General features: G+C 41.1%; 1 protein-coding gene across 1 annotated transcript in view; it reads right to left on the reverse strand.

Annotated features, from left to right (window-relative positions):
* The window catches only part of T265_10524 (hypothetical protein), a gene marked incomplete at both ends in the record, with an annotated part of 71,702 nt that extends 49,607 nt beyond the window's left edge, over window positions 1-22,095 (reverse strand). Inside the window, one exon of the mRNA XM_009176916.1 lies at window positions 21,957-22,095. Coding sequence (XP_009175180.1) covers window positions 21,957-22,011 — 55 coding nt within the window. The remainder of the gene's footprint in view (window positions 1-21,956) is intronic.
* Window positions 22,096-22,342: the final 247 nt, after the last annotated feature.

Consider the following 22,342-nt stretch of genomic DNA (forward strand, 5'->3'; position numbering starts at 1 on the left):
TATTTATATACTTTTCTATACATACACAGTAGCATTGTATAGATTATCCTTTTCAAACTCCGTATTTCTTTATAAATCAACCCGACAATGGAAGGCAGTTCCTGGGATATAGCAAAAACTGACGGCGACCAACTAAGCAGATTGGTCCCTCGGGAGTGTTCAAGGGGGCTTGGTAGATGCGCTTGAACTATTCCGCATTATTAACACATCTGACTTTTCTGGAATGCCAGTGTGTTTGAAAAACAAAAAAAGATGTATAATCAGCGAAATACACTTATCCGCAAACCAATTTGGTTTTGCGGGAGACCCATCAGGAACCCAGCTGAATCTCTCGTTTATGGTGCAACTGAATGTGCTGCACCAGGCTGCCTCGTGTTTCATCTGGTACGATATTTGAGATATTGCGATATAATACATTACTCATAAGGCTGCTGAAAATTCTTCGACAGTCCACAATCATTGTCTTCCTTCTTAGGCCTCATCAGGTAGGCGCAGTTCACAAGTTTCCGTCAACCTTATGTTTTACCTGAAACCAGATTGCAGGAACTCAGCGAAATACACTCATTTGCGAACCTCTTTGGTTTTGCGGGATAGTCACCTGAAACCCAGCTAAATCGATCGATTATGATGTATCCCCGAGCTACCCATAGGGATTTTCGAATTAACCGCATCCCCATGTCCCATATTGGAAGCTAGTTGAGTTACTGAGCAGAAAAGGAAATTAGATTGATTTGAACAATTATGTTTTATATGCTTTCTGACGCTGATTCTCTGTTGAGCTCGCGCTTCCACCCTACAGCGTGGAACTGCCTAAAGGTAGACAGACGTGGCCTTTGGCATCGAGTACATTCAAGTGTCATATGGAACGGTCAGTACGTGGAAGAACAAAACCTTTTTTGAACAAAGCAATTCCACACAAAACAAAGCCAAACGATTCCATGCTAAAATGACCGGGATTTTTTAAACAAAAAGCTCTATTTTGTGACTCAGCGCTGCTCACAAACGATCTGTTAGGCGATAAAGAAACGGTATTGATGATGACACCTACAAGAAGCTGTCTGTACAATAAAATTTAAGGTCGCATCAAAATATAACAGTAAAATTAAAGTTTTTCCAATGGATCACGTCTGAATGCTGGCTAAAACGTTACTTCCAGAAAAGAGTTTGTCAAAAAAGGATAGAGAAAAAACTCAAATGCCGAATGAAGTAATTTTTGACTTTATTAGTGGCGGTTAGGAAAATTTGGGACGATGTCCTGTCTTAGTGAGGACCAATCTCAATGTTGATCAGTCACTCTTGACCAGACGGTTGTGTCCAACAGCTGGGGGGACTATCGCGGTTTCCGGACTCCCTGAGTTTTGTAAGATGCCCACTGCTGATGTTCCCCAACCAAGGTGAAACAGCTGTACAGTGCTTCTCATCATAGAGTATGTTCACTGACGGAGTGAAATCTCTACGAAAACGCTAGATATTTTGAACAATTCAATTTCTCTTATACAGCGAATATTTTATTCTTCTAGAGCGTTTTATAGTTTTAGGCCTGATCAATTACCTCGTGTTTTCAAACAACAGAATTTCAAATCAGCACACAAATAGTGAATGAAAAGTAAACAATTGACCATTTTTGACGTAAAATTGTGATGTGGGCTATTTGAATGTACAATCACAATCAACTGGTTTTAAACTCCTCAGATTGGGTTGTCCACGGCAAACAAAACGTCGAATTACAACCTCTCATTCTGCTACGCTCTGTTTGGTCAACAAACTTTCAGATTCCACACTTGTACCGACTTCAACATCAATCCAGTAAAACAGCTGTAGGTCAAATTCCTATCCTCTTCTAATCCTAGATCAGTTCGGTTTATAAGCGTTACAGTAGAAGCTAAGTAAGCTGACAGCTTCTACTCCTCTGAGACTAAAGTAATCTTTTCAGATGGCCAGGAGTGCTTAATCCGATACTACCCGTGACGGTGTTCACCAAAACTTCACTTTTTGACGTTTCACCAAGGTCTCGGTGGAATTGATATAGTGCCTTATCAGAAGCTGAACAAATTCAAAGCCATTTCAGCTTAAGATGATGAATTATCCAGCTGAGATTCAAGGTATACACCCAAACACTGCTTGATAGATTTGGCTTGAGATATGCGCATGGGACAGGTCGTATGATCGGTAAGTGTGTGAAGGGCGAGCACGGAAATGTGAGCGATATTCGTCCTTGTCGTGAGGTTCTTTGCAGTATCGTCTTTTAATTCAACTTATTTTAAAAACTATATTTCTACTGCTCTTAGGCACAATACCTCCAAAACTAGAATTCACGGGTTATCAATTCAATATTTTCCTGGAATAATAGTCATGGCAACCAACGTTAGGGCCTTAGAGTTACCATAAAAAAATATGTTGGTTTTATTGATCCAAAATTTGTCCATCCAGGAGACTGAGGAGAAACTAGATGTTTCACTCGCTAACTGATCTTTTCAACCTCAGGGACAATCGACTAGTTGTGAGTATTCTAAAATTGTTGCTTTCCTCTTATAAAAAACATTTTCATACTACTTGCCATCCCCGAAGTCCGCCACGAGCCTAAAATATTCTCGAGTTCACCAAAAGATTTTGTGAACTGACAGATGTTGGTTACACTCTGACAGTCCATCGGATTAAGACATCTTCACAGGAGAATCCCGCTTCCAAATCGCAAACAGATCTATGAATGTGCTTAACTGGAATTTAATAAAATAATAATAATAATTCAGCTGTAACACCCTCTCGATGCCTAGCTGCCATGCCACACGGAGGAGATACGGGGGCTGGGATACTGCCAGGTCACCCAAGCCTAGACAGGAGAAATCGAGAGGCAGAGGTCGGGTTCTAACCACGGACCCTTCGGTCAGTAAATCCGCGCTCTAAGCACTTGAGCTATCTCGACTGGAATTTGGTCACATAGGTATTTCAGAACGTCCTCCGATACACCGGCAACATGCTTGCTTGCGACGAAGTGACCATCTCACAGAAATATGCCTCTCTAAAGTTTTGACGAACGATTCTGAACAATCCATGTATATATAATCTAGTATTATGTATTGTATGCATTTATATACGTAGCCGAAATATATATAAATATATGTTGGGACTTACATTACTCGGTATTGAATCGTTTCATTGTGTTGAGACAATGGCATTTCCATACATCAGTCAACACATTCAAGAGTTCACAATATACCGTGAAGATTTGTCCTGTAAGTACACTTGATCCATTCTAAGCTGTTTCAATCGCCGTGAGAATGGCTAACAACGGTTATCTCACAAAAATCCAATGAGCTTCAAAACAGCGATGTCCTACCCAGTGCGTTGCACACATGTGGCTCATCAGCAATGGGAAAACTCGCACCCACCTTCTACTCTGAATGCGAGCTGCTCACATCAGTGTTCAACAAATTGTGATTGGTTGAACTTTCGGATTACTGCGCTCAAGGTCTCAGGGTTCGGAATTGCCCAAAGTCACGTGGGACGCGCACCATTAATGATTTCCAATTTGGCGAAAACAGCCGTATAAAGCGTCTAAACTTATCAGCATCTACCATCTTCATTTAAATGACGAAATCAGCTTTAAAAGTGTACAGTAATCCTCACACACCCAAAACTTTATGACTTTTTGACTTGTTCTTACCAGTCTACATCTCCTCTGCGTATTTTGGTGTCGTTAAAACCAACAAATTGAGATGTTGCAGTTTACTTTGGTTGGTACAAAACTTGAGTGATCCAACCAGTTCTGATGATAAAATTTGTCTACCTGACTCTGAGAAACCATCATTCAAGTTTAGCCTCGTTAGGTCAAAATGGCTAAACAAAGTGGCCTTAAGTTTGATCCCTGTGGAAGTATTTAGCATGTCGTTTTGAAAGAAATCACTTCGGTAAAATGCTTAGCTGAGTCAATCGAAGCATGCAGCTGGTGTTTCCTCGTTAGGTGTTGTGCCGCAAGTGTTAAAACGGTAGAATGAATGGACGGTATATTCAGTTTATTAGATTAACTAAGTAAGTAAGGCGATAGTTTCAGAAAAGACCGCAACGACAAAGGACAGCATAACACATGCTGATGGGAACAAATGAACCTGCATGATTCCAACAAGTAAAGTCGTTATTTTCCCCCTGCGAAGATGGGAAATGATAGCGTTATTTCGCATGATATTTCTAGTTTATTTTTCCATGCTTCCAAAAAACGCAGATGTCATGCTGATCCAGGAACAGTACTTGGCTATGTTTAGCATAGCAAGCATCTGCTTTCCAAAACTTGCGAAAGCCAACGCTGTCCGCTAATGGAATCCGAGTTTGTGTAAGTAGAAAGGGATTTTTGTTTCGTTGGCACTGCCATGACAGACTGCAAGGCAAGTAACGGTTTTGCTTTTTATGGTTGCATATTTTGGTGATCAGTAGTACTCGCCTGATGACATATAGCGGGAGCAACGCGAAGTGCGATGCACGAAACTCCGCGGTGTTTTATCTTTAATTATTTTCGGAGGAAGGGCTTTTGTTTCCTTTCTGTTCATAGTCACACCACTCTCGTTTGAACGGCCGTGTTCCTGTTCTAGCGTAATTATTCTGGCGAGTCCACACCAAAGGGAAGCACTGGAATCGAGTTTCGCTCTTATTAGAGCTCATCAGCGGTGCATATCCAATGGCCGTGCCGGGATTTGAACCCCGGACATCTGACATGCGAGGCGAGTGTGTAACCACTACCCTACCAGCGCACGTTGGACGCATCTGAATTATCACATCTGAACAGTCGAACGTGTTCACACTTGAGCGATGTGATTGGTGTGCCCGACTCATCGAACGACGACCCAGTAACTGTTCTGGTTGTGACGATCGATTGACCCGCCAGTGAGGACTTCCCAGTTAGGTAGCGTGGCACGCGCCTGAAACGCACTGGGCAACTTTTTGGTTGCAATTTCGGGGTTTTGCGGGATAGGTATTTTTGTTCATAGCCACACCATGTTGTTTTGCATTACTCACTAAATAACTTTTAAATCGGACCATTCGGATTCCTAGTAAAATCCCACACAGGCCTCAGGTTTGGCTAAACGACCCTTAATTGAAGGGCCGAGGGAGGGTATGCGGGTGCTTGTAGCTCAACGTTCCAGTGTTTAAACCACAAGCCGACAGGTCACGTGTTCGAGACTCCTGAGGCTTTGTGAGAAACGCCTCGCTGATGATTTGCTACACGGATATAACCATTATGCCAATCGGCTTCCAATCATAGATTGGTATTAATTAGGACAAAATGTTCACTGAGTTATTCTGATTAGACCATAGACCATAGACCTGGATAAGCAAGGATTCTATGTCTGTGACTCAATCAAAACTCGTACCCTTAGTACTAAGAAAGAAATATTGAAGGAAATTTTTCTAGAGATACATAGGAGGAATAACTTGTGATGGTACTAAAAAGGGCTTTTGGGGAAACGTCTGCATCGAATCTGTGGCGGAAAGGCTGTTGGGGGGGCAGTGAGCTGGTGAAACGTAATGTACAATTTTCGGATAATGGATGCATGTTCCCGCATAGACAGTTGTACACCCATCAAAGGTTTTTAGAGCACGATGTTTGATCTCCGAGAGGGAACTAGACTCTGACAAGAGTAGCCGGCTAGTTCATACATTTCAATGTTTCCACGAAGCTCCAGTTTTGTAAAGTAGACGCCGAGGAAACTATTAAGAATCCTACACACCCCTTTTTTGTCGAAACATTTGTCAGTTTGTATCCTAATTTGATATATAATAAACGTTCGTCTTCGTATCTGTGCTTCCATGATTTCTCTATCGGCTGTAACAGACTCAAAGCCTTTTTCTGGCCTATTAGATTTCCATCTTAGACCTCACTGTTTCCGCTTCCAACACCCGACGTTAATTTGAACCCTTAATATCCTTAATGAACTTCGTTAAACTTTGGGAATTTTTTTACCTGGAACATGTGCTTTTGTGGAATTCGGACCACAGAGTTTTTTCAACCATTTAACTTCTATCATCTCCCTGATCAACAGCGTTACTCATTGCATGTCACATGGAAGCTGGCTAAAAGAAACGCCGCTCAGTAACCCACTGAGTTGAAGGGCCGTACAGGGCAGTCAAAAAGATTAGGTCATCCGTCCTTTCAAATGTATCATTATTATTTGCTATCTACATTGCATATTGATATTTCTAATTATCCAAGCTCGCCCATCACCTAGATTCAGTATATTTTCAGATGCCCTCGAAGTGAACTGGAACAGGCTGAAAGAGTCAACTATCACATCTATTGAAAAGCCGCCAAAAACGCGGTAGAAAACGGTTATCAAACTTTGTGTGATCTGGACAACTACCCTCATTTGCATACGAATTTTGTTCTGACAAAAAACGCAGTCAGATCTCTCGTTTAGTATGGTCAGATTTGGACAAAAATAGTACAAAAGGTTGACGGAACCTCTGGAACTGCGCCTACCGGATGAACCTCAAGAAGGACGAACATGTTGTGGGCTGTCAAAGTTTTCATCAACCTAATAAGTACTGTGTTATGTACGATCTGCTTTAAATAAACTGTCGTCATTGAGACTTCTTTGAGAAAGTTTTGTACGAAATTCAACAGGTTCCTGCTGTTAAAACTGAATGAGCACAATTGATCTTTCATAAGCCAGAAGACTCACCAGTTCTAGGAGTACTGGGTTTTAGTTTCAAACACGGCACTATTCGAAACATCAGATTGCTCAAAGCCACGTGCGGTGACACGTAACACATAAAACAAAGAATTATGACATGAATTACGAGAATAAAATCTAAACTTGTACACTCTATCATTAAGCAACGCCGTACAGTCGAACGGTTCGACTGATTTTAAAGTTATGAATATTTAACTGGCAAACTATCTGGGCTACCGCCTAAGATTTCCGTCGATAGGCGGAAAAATCTACCCCGGAAATGGCATTGCTCAGCAAAGACCGGTATTTCGATGAACTCGATGGATACAAATGCTAACTGATAATCATAAATGAACCAAAGACTTCTAAAAGCGATACACAAACTTCAAATTAATATCCTTAGAAAAACCCAAAGCTTTCTTTCCTAAGTGAAGGGCCAGCGGCGCTCTATCCTGTCTAAATGCGAGTGAAACCACCGCTCTACGTACCTCGATGTTCAGTCAGCGTTCAACCAACTTGCCGGGTGTCATGAGTTCAAAAATCTCTAGAGTATTTTCGTGGGATGCATACCGCTGATGGTTTACTGTGAGGGTAAGACAGCTGTACTGCGATTTCGGACTTTTTGGCATGAACGGAATTCACATACACTGTCCACAGTGCAGGTTTGTGATGACTCTATCATGATCACCAGCGTGAATATCTGCCATCGTCAATAACTCACAGATGGCTTAATATTAGGGCCTACTTGTTTTGCGTAGCCGAATTCACCTAATAAAACGGATGATGAACTGATACAAATCAACCGACGTTTGACTAATTGTCTTGCGGTCGAATTTCTGATGCGATTGAAGCCTTTCGGCGTGGAACTGGCATACCTTCTTGTACAATGGAGCGCCTCATAATACAGCGGAGGTTGAAAAGGCTAGCGCGCATCCATCCCGCATCATTTACCTCACTGAACTTGTGCCGAAACTTTTAGATTCGCTCAGATTTGATCGGTAAATCAAACGCCATGAGGATAACGAAAGCAGCTGTTTTTTTATGTGAAATCTGGTACGGCGGTGTAGGCAGCGTATCAAAGAATAGTGTACCCGATCACTTCGTCCGAATAGTTAGTCTTTGACAGTCACTAACCTGACCGAAAGCTTGACACAAAGTCCCTAGAACAGAAGGATTGTACTTTCTCAATTGCTGAACCAAAATTCAAAGGAACCTGGCGTAATTCACCTCAACTCATGTGGAAACCATAGCTATATTGATCGTCGAGTAGTGCCATCATCCCGATCGGCTAACGTGCTGCATACAGCAGAATACAGTGGGCCACTACTCACACCTCAGTTCATTCTGCTCAACACATTCGTTCTCCCTCCTTACACGATTACCAGCGCCATCTCCGTAGGCTACTTCTAAAGGGCAAACGGATCCGTTTGCGTCCTACTGCCATTAACTGCAATATGTAATCCACGACCGTAGACAGACACCGGCATTGAGCCGTCACCGGTCTCCTCTGGTGTTGTTACCACTGGAGATGAGGATAGAATATATATATATATATATATATATATATATATATATAAAATAAAACTATTGGCCAAAACTGTTCTGTAACCGTGGTAACTGGTAAGGATGTCACCTTGTTCAATGAAAAAAAAACGTACAATAATTTATTTCAATAAAGGACCATCGATTTAGTAGAATTTATAAACAATAACAAAATGGCATTTCAATTGCTTGTTACATTTGGCTGTTCTGGACTGGTCGTACTGCGCTGAAGCATCAGTGTCAACGCCGGAGTGGCTGTTTCTGATTGTGGTGATCACGTGCATTGATCCACAGTCTGTTGGATGACTTCAGACCTCAGATACCATCAGTCTGCACAAAACTTTTGAATTGAAAAAAGCCTTCATTTAGAGTTTTCGAAGGTGGTTTAACCCTTATGCCTTAAGCAGTCTGATGCAAAAAACGGAGGTCTTTTGTTTACAAATAACTTCCTTGATACGTTCAGCTGAAACTAAGTTTGTTCCTGCAGACTTTACTAAAAGCAACAGTTTTAATAAAAGTACGCTAATTTTACTTTTGTCTTCAACATTTTTAAATCACAGCTGACACTCTCCTTGATGTACGAATGCCATCAACCGAGCTCCTTTTTTATCACTGTGGAAGGGATTCAGTCGTCTGAAGCATCAGCATTATCAACTGTGATTTCGTCGTATCAGCGCAGCAAATCTAGGCTGTGAAGCCAAGAATCACCATAAAACTGTTTCATATTTGTTAAGATCTATCGAAGTAAGCAGGAAAGTCCTTCATCCCAGAGCAACTTGTTAGAAAACACCAACTAAATAATTGCAGTCTAAAATGCACCTTTTTTAAAAGAAAACTGAACATCCTCACGCGTCCTGTTGAAATTTCTTGGATATTCATTGACTGTCACGTAATTGTAAGCGAACGCTGCAAAGCAGCTTCACCAGTTCCGTAAAAAAACCCACTTTCCATCGGACTCGAGGCGGTGTTACCAGAAAATCACATACTACTCGCATGCCTCATCAGTAGTGTCTCACTACATCAGTAGTCCGCACCTCATGAATTTCAGTGACCTTCTAACCCACAACGTTCCAGTGAGGAACGAACCTTTTTTACTCGTGTTTATAGTCCAGAGACTTAGTTTGGTCTCATCTGTCTTGAGGACGATAAGTAACTTAAATTCCATCAAAGTGTATAATTAAGTTGAACTTCCGAATACCAATGATTCCGAACTATTTGTTCCTTATCTTCACATTAGCATCTCTTTCAAATTTAGTTCCCCCGAAGCCTCATCTTTCAGCAAGCAGTTTTCCATAACTTGCGCCATTAAACCGTTTTTTACAGAAGCGTTCTATTAGGAGAACCAGCTCCGAACGTAACGGGATTACATAACCGCCAATGGAATAACCATTTTCGTTGATGGACAGATTTCATTGGTTGTTCTTCACTCGTCCTTGACAGGTGAGTTGTATTCTTGGTATCACTTCTGACCCACTTGTACGCGGCAGTGATCAATAGAGCAGCTGGCTTGCACGCTTATTGTCTTTTCCGGTTTGGCCAGGCGCACAAGCGGCTATCCAGACCGGAGTTCACGGTAATAAAAAGGCATTAAGAGACTGTGGTCTACAATCATCCTACAATCACGAGCACTACCAGGCTAGCCACGACCGATAACTTGGTTATTCACAAAGCAACTCAATCAAATGAACAGTTATTGAGAAGGAGTCTTCAATCAAGTCTGGTTTTCATCACTTGTCACTCCAGGTTTATCGACAATTTTTGTTCCGTGTCTGGCGAGCATGTTTGCGATCTTACCGAGACAGAAAATTGACAAAAATGTCTAAACGATTTCGTTCGATTTTTCGAGACATTTGTCAAATTCCGGTCAAGTAGGCCAAATTTAGTTGTATCATTAGCGGCATAAGCGGAATCCATACCTCTGGATAGAAAAAATGATATTTTAGAGATGAAGAGACTCAGCTTTTTTGTATTCCAGCCAGTTTTGAATGTGTAGCACCCACATCAGCATGGGTAAGGAGGAATGAAAAAACAATTTGCGATTCCACTAGTAGTGGAAAGCTTTTACGTCAGTATTCATCGATAGAGAATACAGCTGGGTGTTAAATTGAACGATGAGCAATAAATCGTTCATAAAGTGTGAGAAAGAACTTGCTTCCATTGGTGTTTCGCTTAGATAGACCGATTAGGTTGTCAGGGATGAAAAAGTTCTACTTGTGTTGTAGCAAACTTTTCTCCTGGTCATGAAGTGGTGACGTACCTGATTCGTCAAGCCTTCGAAAGAAGGTGAGGCATACCTTCTTTCGTACAAAGCAGAACCAGCATTTCCTGGATTTTCCTGCAATACCTCCGCAAAAAATCAATACACTGAATAAACCAACTGCTATTAAGCAATCAGAAGACCCTTGTGAGAATAAGGGTTGAGTGTTGTGCGGATTCACCCAAGGATAACAGAAAAAAAACAGTCAGATCGGGAATTCAACTTATCAAGTCGGAGATTGAATCCTATGGAGTGAAACTCACTTTTTCATTATAAGCGAATGAATTGTCAAATTGTAGCTTTATTCCGAAGCTTTTATTTGTCGCGTGTCGTAATTTGGGGCTGGCTTTCTCAGAAGTATGTCGCAGTAACAATCGGTGGGTCCACCAAACCCTGCACTGACATTGTCACCTTGATTGGTGATGAACAGTTTGCAATCTAACTGCCAAGCTCGGCGAACAGACTTAAAACCAAGTGTATCGCAGTTTTATGAGGACCACAGGAATGCCATTAACGTGAACAAGCCTGTGTGGGCTTGGAAATATCACTGATAATGAGGTCAAAGTTAAGGTGTATACTTCTACTATCAAGTCTTTCTTGTATGCATTGTAGTTTGGCCTGTATGTTTTCACCAGACCCTGCTCAGACTCTTAGGCATTCGGACTGTCGTAGACTAACTGCATGAAGACCTCTATACTCAACTGCATACCATTTTGGTTTTCACGGGGGAGACTTAACTGAATCCCTCGTTTACGTTCATCTGTTTGATGGAATAAACGTTGCCATAGCATGCGTTCACTCCGGACAGTTTCTACCAAAGTTACGTAAACATCATTTTCTCGCCAAATACGAAAAGGCGGTGCTGAGATACAAAATCGGTTTGGCGATCAATGCAATAAATTCAAAAATGTATATTTTTCGTTCACGTCTCATTTGACGTGACCGGGGGACAAGCTATCCAACGCACGCATACGCTGGTTTTCGTTCTGTCATCTTCTAAGATCCACTGGAATGCAATCATGCATTCATCAACAAACAGAGTGTTAATGCTCCTTGAGATATTGAGCACCCACTTAAAATGTGTCTTTGGAATCGGTAAAAGTAATGGTTTTTTCAGAGTCTACAAACGTTTGGATGGAGCAAATAAGAGATAAACACTTCACACAGAGACTACTTAAATCACGACAGCACTTGCGCCGCCGTCATGCCATGCCTGATGTTGCACAGCTTGAAGCGCATGACCTCGTTCCAAATGTTTTACAGAGATTCTAGGAGAATCTAGCTAAACTCTCTTTAGACTCTTAGCCACTCGTGTACGCACCAGTAATTCTGATCATTAGAAGTAGGTGACCCAAATATGCGCACCAACGAGACGGGGCAGAGCGCGTTGAATAAAAATCGGTTTCTCAAAGATGAGTTTGAAATGGTAAACAACCACGTTTGCGTCGATGGCCTGCGCTGAAAAGGACGGTACGCACCTTCATCAAAGTTATGCCTAAAAACCAATCCGGTTGGTAAATCCTAGTCTATTTTGGAGGGAGCAATTCTCTGAAATCACTTTGTGAGGCTTAAACACATTTTGCACTAATAAGCGGCCTGAATTAAACTGACTTATGTTGACTTTTAAACTGAACGTTCGGTTGGTATAGACGTGATATGAAGTACTGCAATTACCATGTACGCAGTTCTGCTGAACTGGACTTCAGTAGCTTTCCTATTCTAGGGCATATGTCACGACAATTTTTGTTCCATTTTGCCAGAGGTGGGAAAACATACCAGTTGGTTGGACAAACAAAAGTAGAATACATCGTGTCAAGTTTAGTAAAAAGGATTCTCTACGGACTGATATTCTCCAGGGAGAAAATGTCCTGCCGGCTATTTGCGACGCACTTTTACTGCTGGAACATTGTGAGCAAAGAACAATTCGGTGCACATGTCGGTTTTTGATGGCAACATTCAATAATTCCGTCCCAAGCTAACAGAGACAAGAATGTTGAAAACTACTTCGACTCATGCCTTCTGTTCAAAATATACTTCTCGTATTTTCTTCACGGAAAACAAAGTTTTATTGAGTCTCATTCAGCTTACCCAAATCACCAGAATCCATAAGGAGTAATGCAACCCTTCCAAAAGGGATCAGATGCCTCCTGGTACCTATGAGTCACGCGTAGAATTGTAAAAAGTTATCAGTCATCGTGTTCCTCCTGGAGATTTTGCCACAGAACGGTTTTTCATCATGGATAATAAACACTGACAGTAATGACTAACTTACAACCTCTCTCAGTCCCATTTCGAAAATCTGTGCGAATGCTTGTTTGAACTGCCTCGATCAATTTAAGTGGAGTGCTGTCTGTAAATCGTCGAGGTTTCCAAAACGTCACATTTCATATTTCTGGCAAACCGCCTATTGTCCGATAACTTTAACATTTATCCACACCGCCAAATCTTTTGTTAGTTACCTTCAAAGAAAAGAATTAATCAATCAATTAGTCAATCAATAGATGCTTTGACGATTTTTGGAAAGGCTGGAGGAACGCTGTGGAAATCTCCGGTCCATTACATAGATGTAAAAATGTGATCTTAAGGCACACCTAAAAAAGTTGAGTGTACGTTTGGACAACGTACTTGGTCCAGGAATGATCAAGTATTTTCAACGGATAAACCGTGGGTGTCAAAAATCACCTAAGCATATAAATGAAAGTTTAAACATTTACGGAATCCAGTGTTCAGTAATCAGCAAAATGAACCCTGGACTCAAGATTTGAAATTTAATTTGATTTTTGATCTTTCCTTGTGATTAAAATTCTTTATGTTCGCAAACACATTGGGTTCTAGTCACTCAATACAGGTGATTTGATACGCCTTCCGTTGTGAGCTTCTACAAGATTTGATTTTTGATCTTACCTTGTGATTAACATTCTTTATGTCTGCAAACACACTGGGTTCTAGTCACTCAATACAGGTGATCTGATACGCCTTCCGTTGTGAGCTTCTACAAAATTTCGGGCAAGATGTGGGGTCTTTTGAGAGCCACTCGTCCCGGAAGTTGACTGGAATAGACGCTTACAAGTACGTGATTCACAGAACCATAAGTTTTGAAGCTGCATCTCACGTGGACACGTCACGTTTGCTTTTATGACAGAGTAACCGCCACTGATTGTATGTTGGCAGTAGTATAGACCATCCCTTAGGGACAGAGTAGACTCCACGCCATTTTAAAGTTGTACATGATAAATCGATCAAAGAGCGCAGTAATTTGTTCTCACAAATCAATAATAATCTGCCGAGACAGAGTCTTTTAGCTATTGCTTCTGGTGGCCTTCCACTCCAACAGTGGATATGCACCACACTATTTGAGTTCAGTTTATCTTTGTTTGTGTTGACAGACAGTTTTCTTTCCAGTTCCTCGACTTCCCTGTTGACCGAAGCCACATGGGGATAAACAACTCAAATACACAAGAACAGCACAGTAGCCGGTTAGAATGAGGTTGACGGCTTCTGAAGCAAATCATACTCAGGTCTGGTAACAAGTTACACCGTCGCGATTAGCTGTCTGCACAAACTTTTTGATGTATGACGTTAAGCTCTGGTGAGTGGAGATTTGTGGATGTGAATTTATCCATTAAAATTTTGAAATCATCTCCGGCGGTAATCCTCAAGTAAGATTATGCTTTAAAGACGATCAGAGGACTAGCAAGCATGGACTGTTGAACCATCAGAAGAGCAAACAGTCGACTAATCAATTGGTCCACTCTGGCAACATAGCATAACCCGGTATCATTTGTAAACAATTTCAAAAGAACTCTACATGGGTGTCAGTGCACGGAACATCAGTACCTCAGGTGAATGCATCAAGGCACCCAAACCAGCATCAGTAGTTGAGATGCTGTGAATTCGCAGTGAAGTCTGTGAAAGTATTTGTTAGCTGTTACACGACCTGACTTTTATTCACCACCTAAATCCAACCAAATGGCTCAACGGTTACCTTGTCAAAGGCTAACTTTATTCAAGGGTGTTGTTACGCTTTTGCGTTTGGGTGAAGTGACTGGAAGCTTCTCAACAGATATATCCAGTTGTATAATAACTGGTTTTTTACGGAAGGCTCGACCAAATCATCGTTTATGACTAGAAGCTTGTTCCGTACACCCGAAGGCGTCATCTACAGCAGTAGCATTAAGGAGATACTCTTGTCAACTAATGTCTTCTATTCGCTGGTTTTTCTCTGAGTAGTCCCGAAAAACCTATAATCAAGTGCACCTGGTTAGCATTGCCTTCTGTCGCCAACGAGTCCATCAAGACCACCAGGTTTACTTGTGCAGTAGCTAAAAGGCGAGCTCACAGCAACTTGATATATGAAATTCGCTACACTAATCGCCCGGCAGCTCTATTACACTTTCAAATCATTTCTCACTTGAAAGTCGGCTATGCTGATCCACGTCCCGACAGGTTCCACCAAAAAATTATCACAACCAAATATGCTAATTCCAAATTTATTCACAGACTGTGTGTGAATTGAATGAACGCTCTCAGAAGTCGAAACCTCATTCAAATATCCCTCCATCTGGCGGTCATCCAAAGATTTGATTATCAGGAACGCTTTCTTGCGTCATGTGTTGGTTGTTAAGGACCACATTGCCATCGATCATTGGCTAAATCAATAATTGTTGGGCGCACTGACTATTCATCCGGGAAAAATAGAGTTTTGACTATTTCGGATTCCAATAAGCAAGCTAACTCATATGCAACCAACCGTTTAAAATCAGGTAGATCGTTTACCAAGTTTTCTTTTTCAGGTCATATTGGGTGGCATCGACATTGGTTGGAGCGTACATAATTTGTTCGGTTTTTCGTCGCTGAATTTGTAAATTCAGCATTTCATCCGTGCTGCTGAGTACTTATATTTTAATTTCTAGTGCTGCTAGAAGCAAAGTATTGCTTAATCGTTCCGTGACATTTGAACAATTCCCAACCGTTTCTCCACACTGTTGTAGATCCTAGCTTATACGCTTACTTCAAGGTTTGACCTCGCCAACCAGGGATTAGATTCGCGTCAACCATTGGCAATCGATATTTTAATTGAGACAACGTTGAACCCATTACGTCCGATGAAATAGCGGTTCTACGTGTTTAACCTTACATGCCCTATTTTTTAGGTCCGAGTGCGTATGCTAGCTCATTACAATAGACTTAAATGCACGGTCATTGACTCAAGGTGCGTGCATTCGACATCAGGTTCCACAGCTATGATCCCACAACATCGTTATTTTTGCTGCTGCAAGTTCATGTGGACCAAAGCTCGTCTTGGCTAGTGGCGACTTTTACCTACTCCAAAATAAGCGTAGTCAATGCTTTGTTCACACAAGTTTGGTTGTAACATGGTTTCTTCCGTTATCCGATTTTGTTGCTTGACTCTGTTTCTGTCTAAATCGACTGCGATGTCCCATATATGGATAGTATTTTTGTCTAAAGACAAAAAGCGCAATCACTTGCGTCCGAAAATTTCTCTGGTGTACATTTTGGACTAAATACGTAGTTGAACTCCGTAAAAAGTACCACTAGGGCTCAATCCTGATGCAACTTGCTTACATTGAAACGACTTTCCAGGAAGAAAGGGAAAGACTTCCTTCCGAATTAAACTAGGCTGTGGTAAATCAAGCTTTAAATAATGTTATCTTGTCTAAAATTCATATTCATGCGACTAGGTTTTATGAAAATAACAAGTAAATCGTTCTTCTTTCCTAAATTAGTAACCTGCCAAATGTGTTTTTTTTGTCTCAGCGACAATGAGAACTGGGATTTTGAAGCCAGACGCGCTTCCCAGCAAACTTAAATGAAAAATCTCATCTGCCTAAGAAATGAAACCTTGAAGAATAAATATTTCCTTTTTCTTATGATCTAGAAGTGTACAAACTGGTTAGTGTTTAAAATATTGCTCCAAAAATATAGGAATATTTTATCTCCTCAAAACCTGATGACAGGAGGGTTTGAATGTATACAGTATTTTCCAAGAAAATATGCTTTCGCGATCGAAGGGTCTTATTCTCGGCACAACGATGTATAAATTCTGCGTGAAAATGTCTTTGACCTTCATAAAAATCAGACATGCTTAAATGATTTTCCAACTTAATATGTAGTTTCAAACTAATGAGTGTGCCACAGGTTTTGCCATGAGTTTTTTCTGGAAAAAGTTCACATCATTTACATTTCATCTACAGATGAAAGGCAGTTTGCGTTTTAGTAAGGACCGGAACTTCGCTTCACAATTGTGCTGGGTTTTACTCCTGTTAGAGATAACCAGAGGTATATGTCATTGGCCATGATGGACATCTGGTATACGAGGCGACTGCGTTATCATTTCTCTATCAACGTATGCGAGACACACTTCTGATACCAAGCGTGAATAGCTTAACGCCTCCAACCCCCTTTTGAACGACAGTCAGGTAAATTGGCGCCCTACAAATCTGGTGACGACTGTTAGTACTCAATGAGAAATTACTGCTGATCACTGGCTGTTTACTCGGAGGGATCACAAAAAACTGAAGTTCATTATATGTGCGAATTATGGCCAGCTTTCCTTAAAAGTAGGACAAGTAAACGTCGGAATTGTGCCTCTTGGCGCCGGTGATCGACGAAACGTTCCAAATCACCTCCGTTCTTGTTTTGTTTTAGGTGTCTTAACATCCTCCAGGCACTGTTAGCATTCAATCCTGGAACGATTAAAGCCAGTTAAGAGGCGCCAAAACCCAACAATCAGGTGATTCGATGGTTTGTCACTTATGTACACAAGTGAGTACTTCCAGTGAGCAGCTACAAGTTAGATATTTTGACCCACGCTTACAATTGTTGTTATCGTAAATCGCCATCATTACCAGGTATAAAAACCGACTGATTTTTGGACTGTGGTTGTAGCTTCCGGGAAAGTGGAGTAGACAGCTGCTCAGTGAAGGCAAGAGGTGATAGATTGGTACGTTAATACAGCACCGTCAGTGGACTATTGAATGAAGGAATCGGGAAGGGAGCATTGAACGCAATAGCTTGAATGCACAAGCGCCATTAAGGGTGAGACTGGGCCATGTCTGACAATGTCTGTAACTACTGATATGTGGTCCTAATCCAGGAAGACGGCAATGACCAGCGCCGCTGAGTTTGCTGGTAATGGCTTAAATACTTCGCTTTCAAGTCCTTGTTTGACTTCCGCTGGCTCGTTTCCACCCTTCATGTGATAATGCGAAAACAACCGCATGACGAAGTTGGCCGACTAGCATACGGAGCACGTGACTAATAAAGCACAACCTGCGCAGTGTGATCGGTTCATCTATCGTGGACGAGTTATTTCTTACGAATATCATTTGAAATACTGTCGTGAAAGCTCAAAAGTTATTTCACATTAGAAGGATTCAGAATTCTTCGTCAAAATAGACATCACACTTTGCTATAGTATGCAAATTTATTGAAAACTGGCCAGAAGGCTCTTGAAATGTCCAGTGCGTTGGAGAAAACTTTTACTTGAGCAAAATAACCCTACGGGGAAATATTAAGTGACCAGCGTAGTTAAACTATTTTGCCCTCCAAATGCGGTTGACTACATAACACGAAAAATGATATGATAAACCTGGTACTGCTTACTAAGAAGACCAGTTTGGATCCGTTAAGCGTTGCACTTTAAATTGGCCTTTAAAGTTGGAGTAGCTCTCTTTCTACAAAGATGGCATATGAAGTAGTTTTAAAAAGAACTGCTCGTCAATGGATAAACAAGGATTGAGAAGCAATTATGAAATGATCGAATGTCATTCCGCACAAACTTATTTAGTAAAATAGAGAAAATGTGCATTAGGTTATACCGTAGCGATAAAGTGCGGTTAGCGCTGATTCGGACGATTAAAACCACAAACAACAGACTAGCTGATTTTTAGAGTTAAAAGCTCCACAACATGTGCACTCAAATGTGTAAACATGTGCAACTAGACAGCAAAACGAATCAGCAACGTCCAAAACCGTTCAAAAGTTCCACACTGAACAACACCTGGTTTCGTGAAGCTCCAAGAAACATACGATTTGGGTAACGCAATAAATGTTTTTCAAAACCCAAATTCAAATTTATCTCACTGATAAAGCAGTCTGTGTAAATCAATATTGTTAATCGGAACTATGGTACACTGAATATTTGTTCGCTGTATTGGAGCACATTTAGCAAAAGATTGACAACGCCAACCATGAAATTACTACTCTTACACGAAGAGTTTTGCGCATAATTAGAAACCCTGTGCGACGGAGGGTTTTCTGTATTATTGTGGACGTGCGGCCGGACACTCCGTTTCTCGGCATACTTATCGCAAGATACCTGACACCTTCACCTCAGAAGTCATCACTCAAACGGCAATGTCGGTACGTGACCACGAGATGTGGTTCCCATGACTAATGAATGAGTGTTGTTGTATGCTGTCTAATTGGGGGCAAACCACACTGTCGGTCAGCTGCTCGGGGCCAAAGATTTGTACTCGACTAGTGGCCTGAAGGTCACTGGTTAGAAACTGTGGGTTTAGTGAAATGCACACTGCTGACGACTATCAACAAACCTAGAAAAATGATACTCATTTGATGATTTTAGACAAGAAATCAATTAGATAAGGATTTTTTCCACTAAACCAAATTGCTATAATTCTCAAAATCTTGGGTGCAAAAACATGACAACATACATAGTATTCATTGCGACTGGGCTTCACATTTGAGGAGAAACGCCTCATCTTACATCTTAATACAGAACAATTTTTTTTAACTTTTTACTGAAATTATCTTCAATTGCCTGCACACTTTTTGTTCTCCTCTTGAACTGAATAAATTAAATAATTCACAATTGCTGTAATTCCTGCTGTTTCCACCAACCAACTTTGCCTATTTTGCTGCTCTTTCTCGCCACAAACTGACAATTTTGGCCCCAATACCTAGCGTTAGCGGAGAGAATACTTTAGTAGACCTCAGAATACAAATTCTTCAACTGATCAGCATTCTACCATGAACCTATTTACCAGTAAACGTGTAGCACTCGGCGGCGCTCAACTAGCTGGAAATTAGCTTTGTGTTTTAAGAACAACGGTCACAAGTTAGATTGGCCAGAACCGTTCTGCTTTTTTATCATCAACAAGCTGTTCAAAACAAGAGTGTCAGGCACAGACAAACTTGGCAGTTGCAAAAATGTATCACGGGCTCATTTCATCTCCTATTGTGATAAGACAGAAGGAGTGACTAAAAGGTGGGAAAATAACACACCAGATAAAAAGTTGCCAATAACTCTCCGCTATCAAAGTCTTACTTTGCCAGACTAAAGTTCCGTTTCTCAGTCTTAGTAAGCAGCTTATCCTATAGAGTGAACAGACAAGGATGTAGCAGGTTTGAGTCCATATTTTGACCTTCCAAGTCTTGAGGCAGTATTTAAACTGGAAGCTGGGATTAAAAGCAAGGTAAAATTCGGCTCTTCCCTGGAAGTGGCCAGAGAGATATTTTTATCTGTGATATATTTTCCCTTCCATTTGGCCATTTGCCATTAAAGTATGTATAAGACTTTGGCCTTTTTAAGCCCATAATCCGGTTAGCATTCAAAATTCCGTGACTACCGGACTAAGAGCAGCTTTCCCAAGCAAAGCAAATTGTTGCAGATTTAAGGCAATCAAAGCGATGGAAGTGTTTGTTCTTTGTATCCAATTTAAGCAAATAAAAAACATGAACATATGCCGCGTTTCCGACTAATCTATATTCTCGCTCGATTTTGGAACGATAAAGCTTTGCATTTGATGCACATAAATTCTATCCCAAGAAACATCCGAGAAGGAAAGTAAAGGGAGTAACTATCATTTCAAAGTATGTCTGCATAAAAGGAAAAGGAATGATTTACTTGGAAACTTCGTTTAAACGGCTAACAAATAAATTGTCCGTTTTCAGAAAACCCAGGGCCCCAGATCACGTTTTTGGATGACTTTGAGGAGACATATGACACACACACAGTGTACGGTCAATTATCGATAGCCAAAATTAGCTTCCCAAGTGCAGTTGTAATCCAATAAGCTTGTATGGCCCCGTTTGCACAGGTGTCTGGTGTATCGCTCTCCGGAAAGTTTGAGGTGTCTTCACCGATTTTAAATTGATACCGAGTGTGCATCCCTATTTTTCCACCCCAAAAGAGCATGCAAAGTACAGCGCAAATTTGGAGCTACCAGACAAATATGTGACATATTAAAGATCAAGCCAAAGACCTTGACCGACAATCTTTCCACCTCCATCTGCGGAATCAGTATTTGTTTTGTTTTCTCTTTAAAGTGCTTTGCCTTAGCTGTCAGAAATGGCCATTTGAGTGCACTATGGAAGATCTAGAAAGATGGCCGTTATTCCAAAAATGCCGTAAAACCGCTGGCAGCTGACATTATCCCCTCAAACAACTATTTGTTCATATCAATGTTTGTCGCCGCGGTATTCCTCAAAACCTTGACGGTACAGGTTTTAAGACGACAGTTGTTGTACTGCTACGTGGAATCTTCCAGGTTCAGGTGCTACTTCCGCACCAGTGCGAATGACGTGGTGACCTCCACTTCTGGGTTTTGGTTGGTTACTAAGTTCATGTATTTGAAAACCTGACCACGTCACAGGGATTTGCCAGACACTCCAAAAAAATTGCATTCACTGAGAATTTTGGTGCCGCCGTCCTTCTCCGCTTTTAAAGCACCTTTTTCTGGGATGATTTCGGACTTTTCTCTCTAGTTCCGTGACATAGGTGTTATGAGATTGTTTATAAACGACTTCTGGTAATTCGACCTCTATATTTGCTTTTTCTGCCCACGCTGTTACGTCTATTTTATATTGATTCATCTTTTCATGCTTTCCATTTGTAAAAAAATAAGCCAATCTCAAGTCCGCTGCGTTCGACTGTTACTTGTACGTGAAAGACCCGGTTAAGAATGGATACATGACGTAAAATTCTACGGTTAGCCTTTCGCAAAAGATACCTTGAGTGTGTCTTTACAGGAGACCACTGTCATTCATAGAACACAGGAAGATGGCTGCAGCTAGGATATCTTATCACAGCAGAGCTTTTCCAGTTCTTTCCACTTTATCTTTGATTCATTGTTTTATGGTAATAGAACTTTGCCTTATCATAATAAGGCTAAGCAAGCATGCGTATTTTTGCCGTGTCCGGATATCCCTCTTGACAGTTGACGTTCCGGTAAAACAACCAATTACGGCCAATGACTCCCCTTATCCATATAGGCCGCATGCCACAAACAAGCAAGTTATAAGTTTCATGTCAACCACCAAAATATTGGCCGCACTTGACTTACTTATTTAAAAGAAAAAACGCAAACAGATGAATCGTGCACATTCTACTCAACCGAAGAAGCTCACGTACTTGCTATGCTATGCAAAAACTCCAAAATATTCATTCGCCATAATTTAACAATGTTGAAAACTTAGACGCTCTCACAGAACATTGTATGCCCGTCACTTACGGCGTTCTTCTTGTTTTTTGAGGATGCTCTTCTTTATCCCGGCCTCCGAATCCATTCCTCAGGTCATCGATGTCGAAATACCCGATTTATTTTGCACGTTAAATATTTGTTATTTTAAATTATCGCCTTTGTTCGACCTTCAGCGTCAATCAATCCCACTGACAATCAAGTTCAACACTAGGCTCTAAATAGAAGATCCCCCGGGCGACGCAGCTCATGGAAAAAGTTTCTCAACTTTACCTACATTAAGCAGGTCCGTGTTCGGCTTGCGGTAGATCAGATGAGTAGTGCACAACCTTGTACTTCTACTTGCTCCAAGTGAACACCAAGTCAACAAGAACAGATGCCGCAAAGGACTTAGGTATCGGGTTCTGTTCAAACAAGTC

The sequence above is a fragment of the Opisthorchis viverrini genome, assembly GCF_000715545.1.
Source record: "Opisthorchis viverrini unplaced genomic scaffold opera_v5_373, whole genome shotgun sequence".
NCBI lineage: Eukaryota > Metazoa > Platyhelminthes > Trematoda > Opisthorchiida > Opisthorchiidae > Opisthorchis > Opisthorchis viverrini.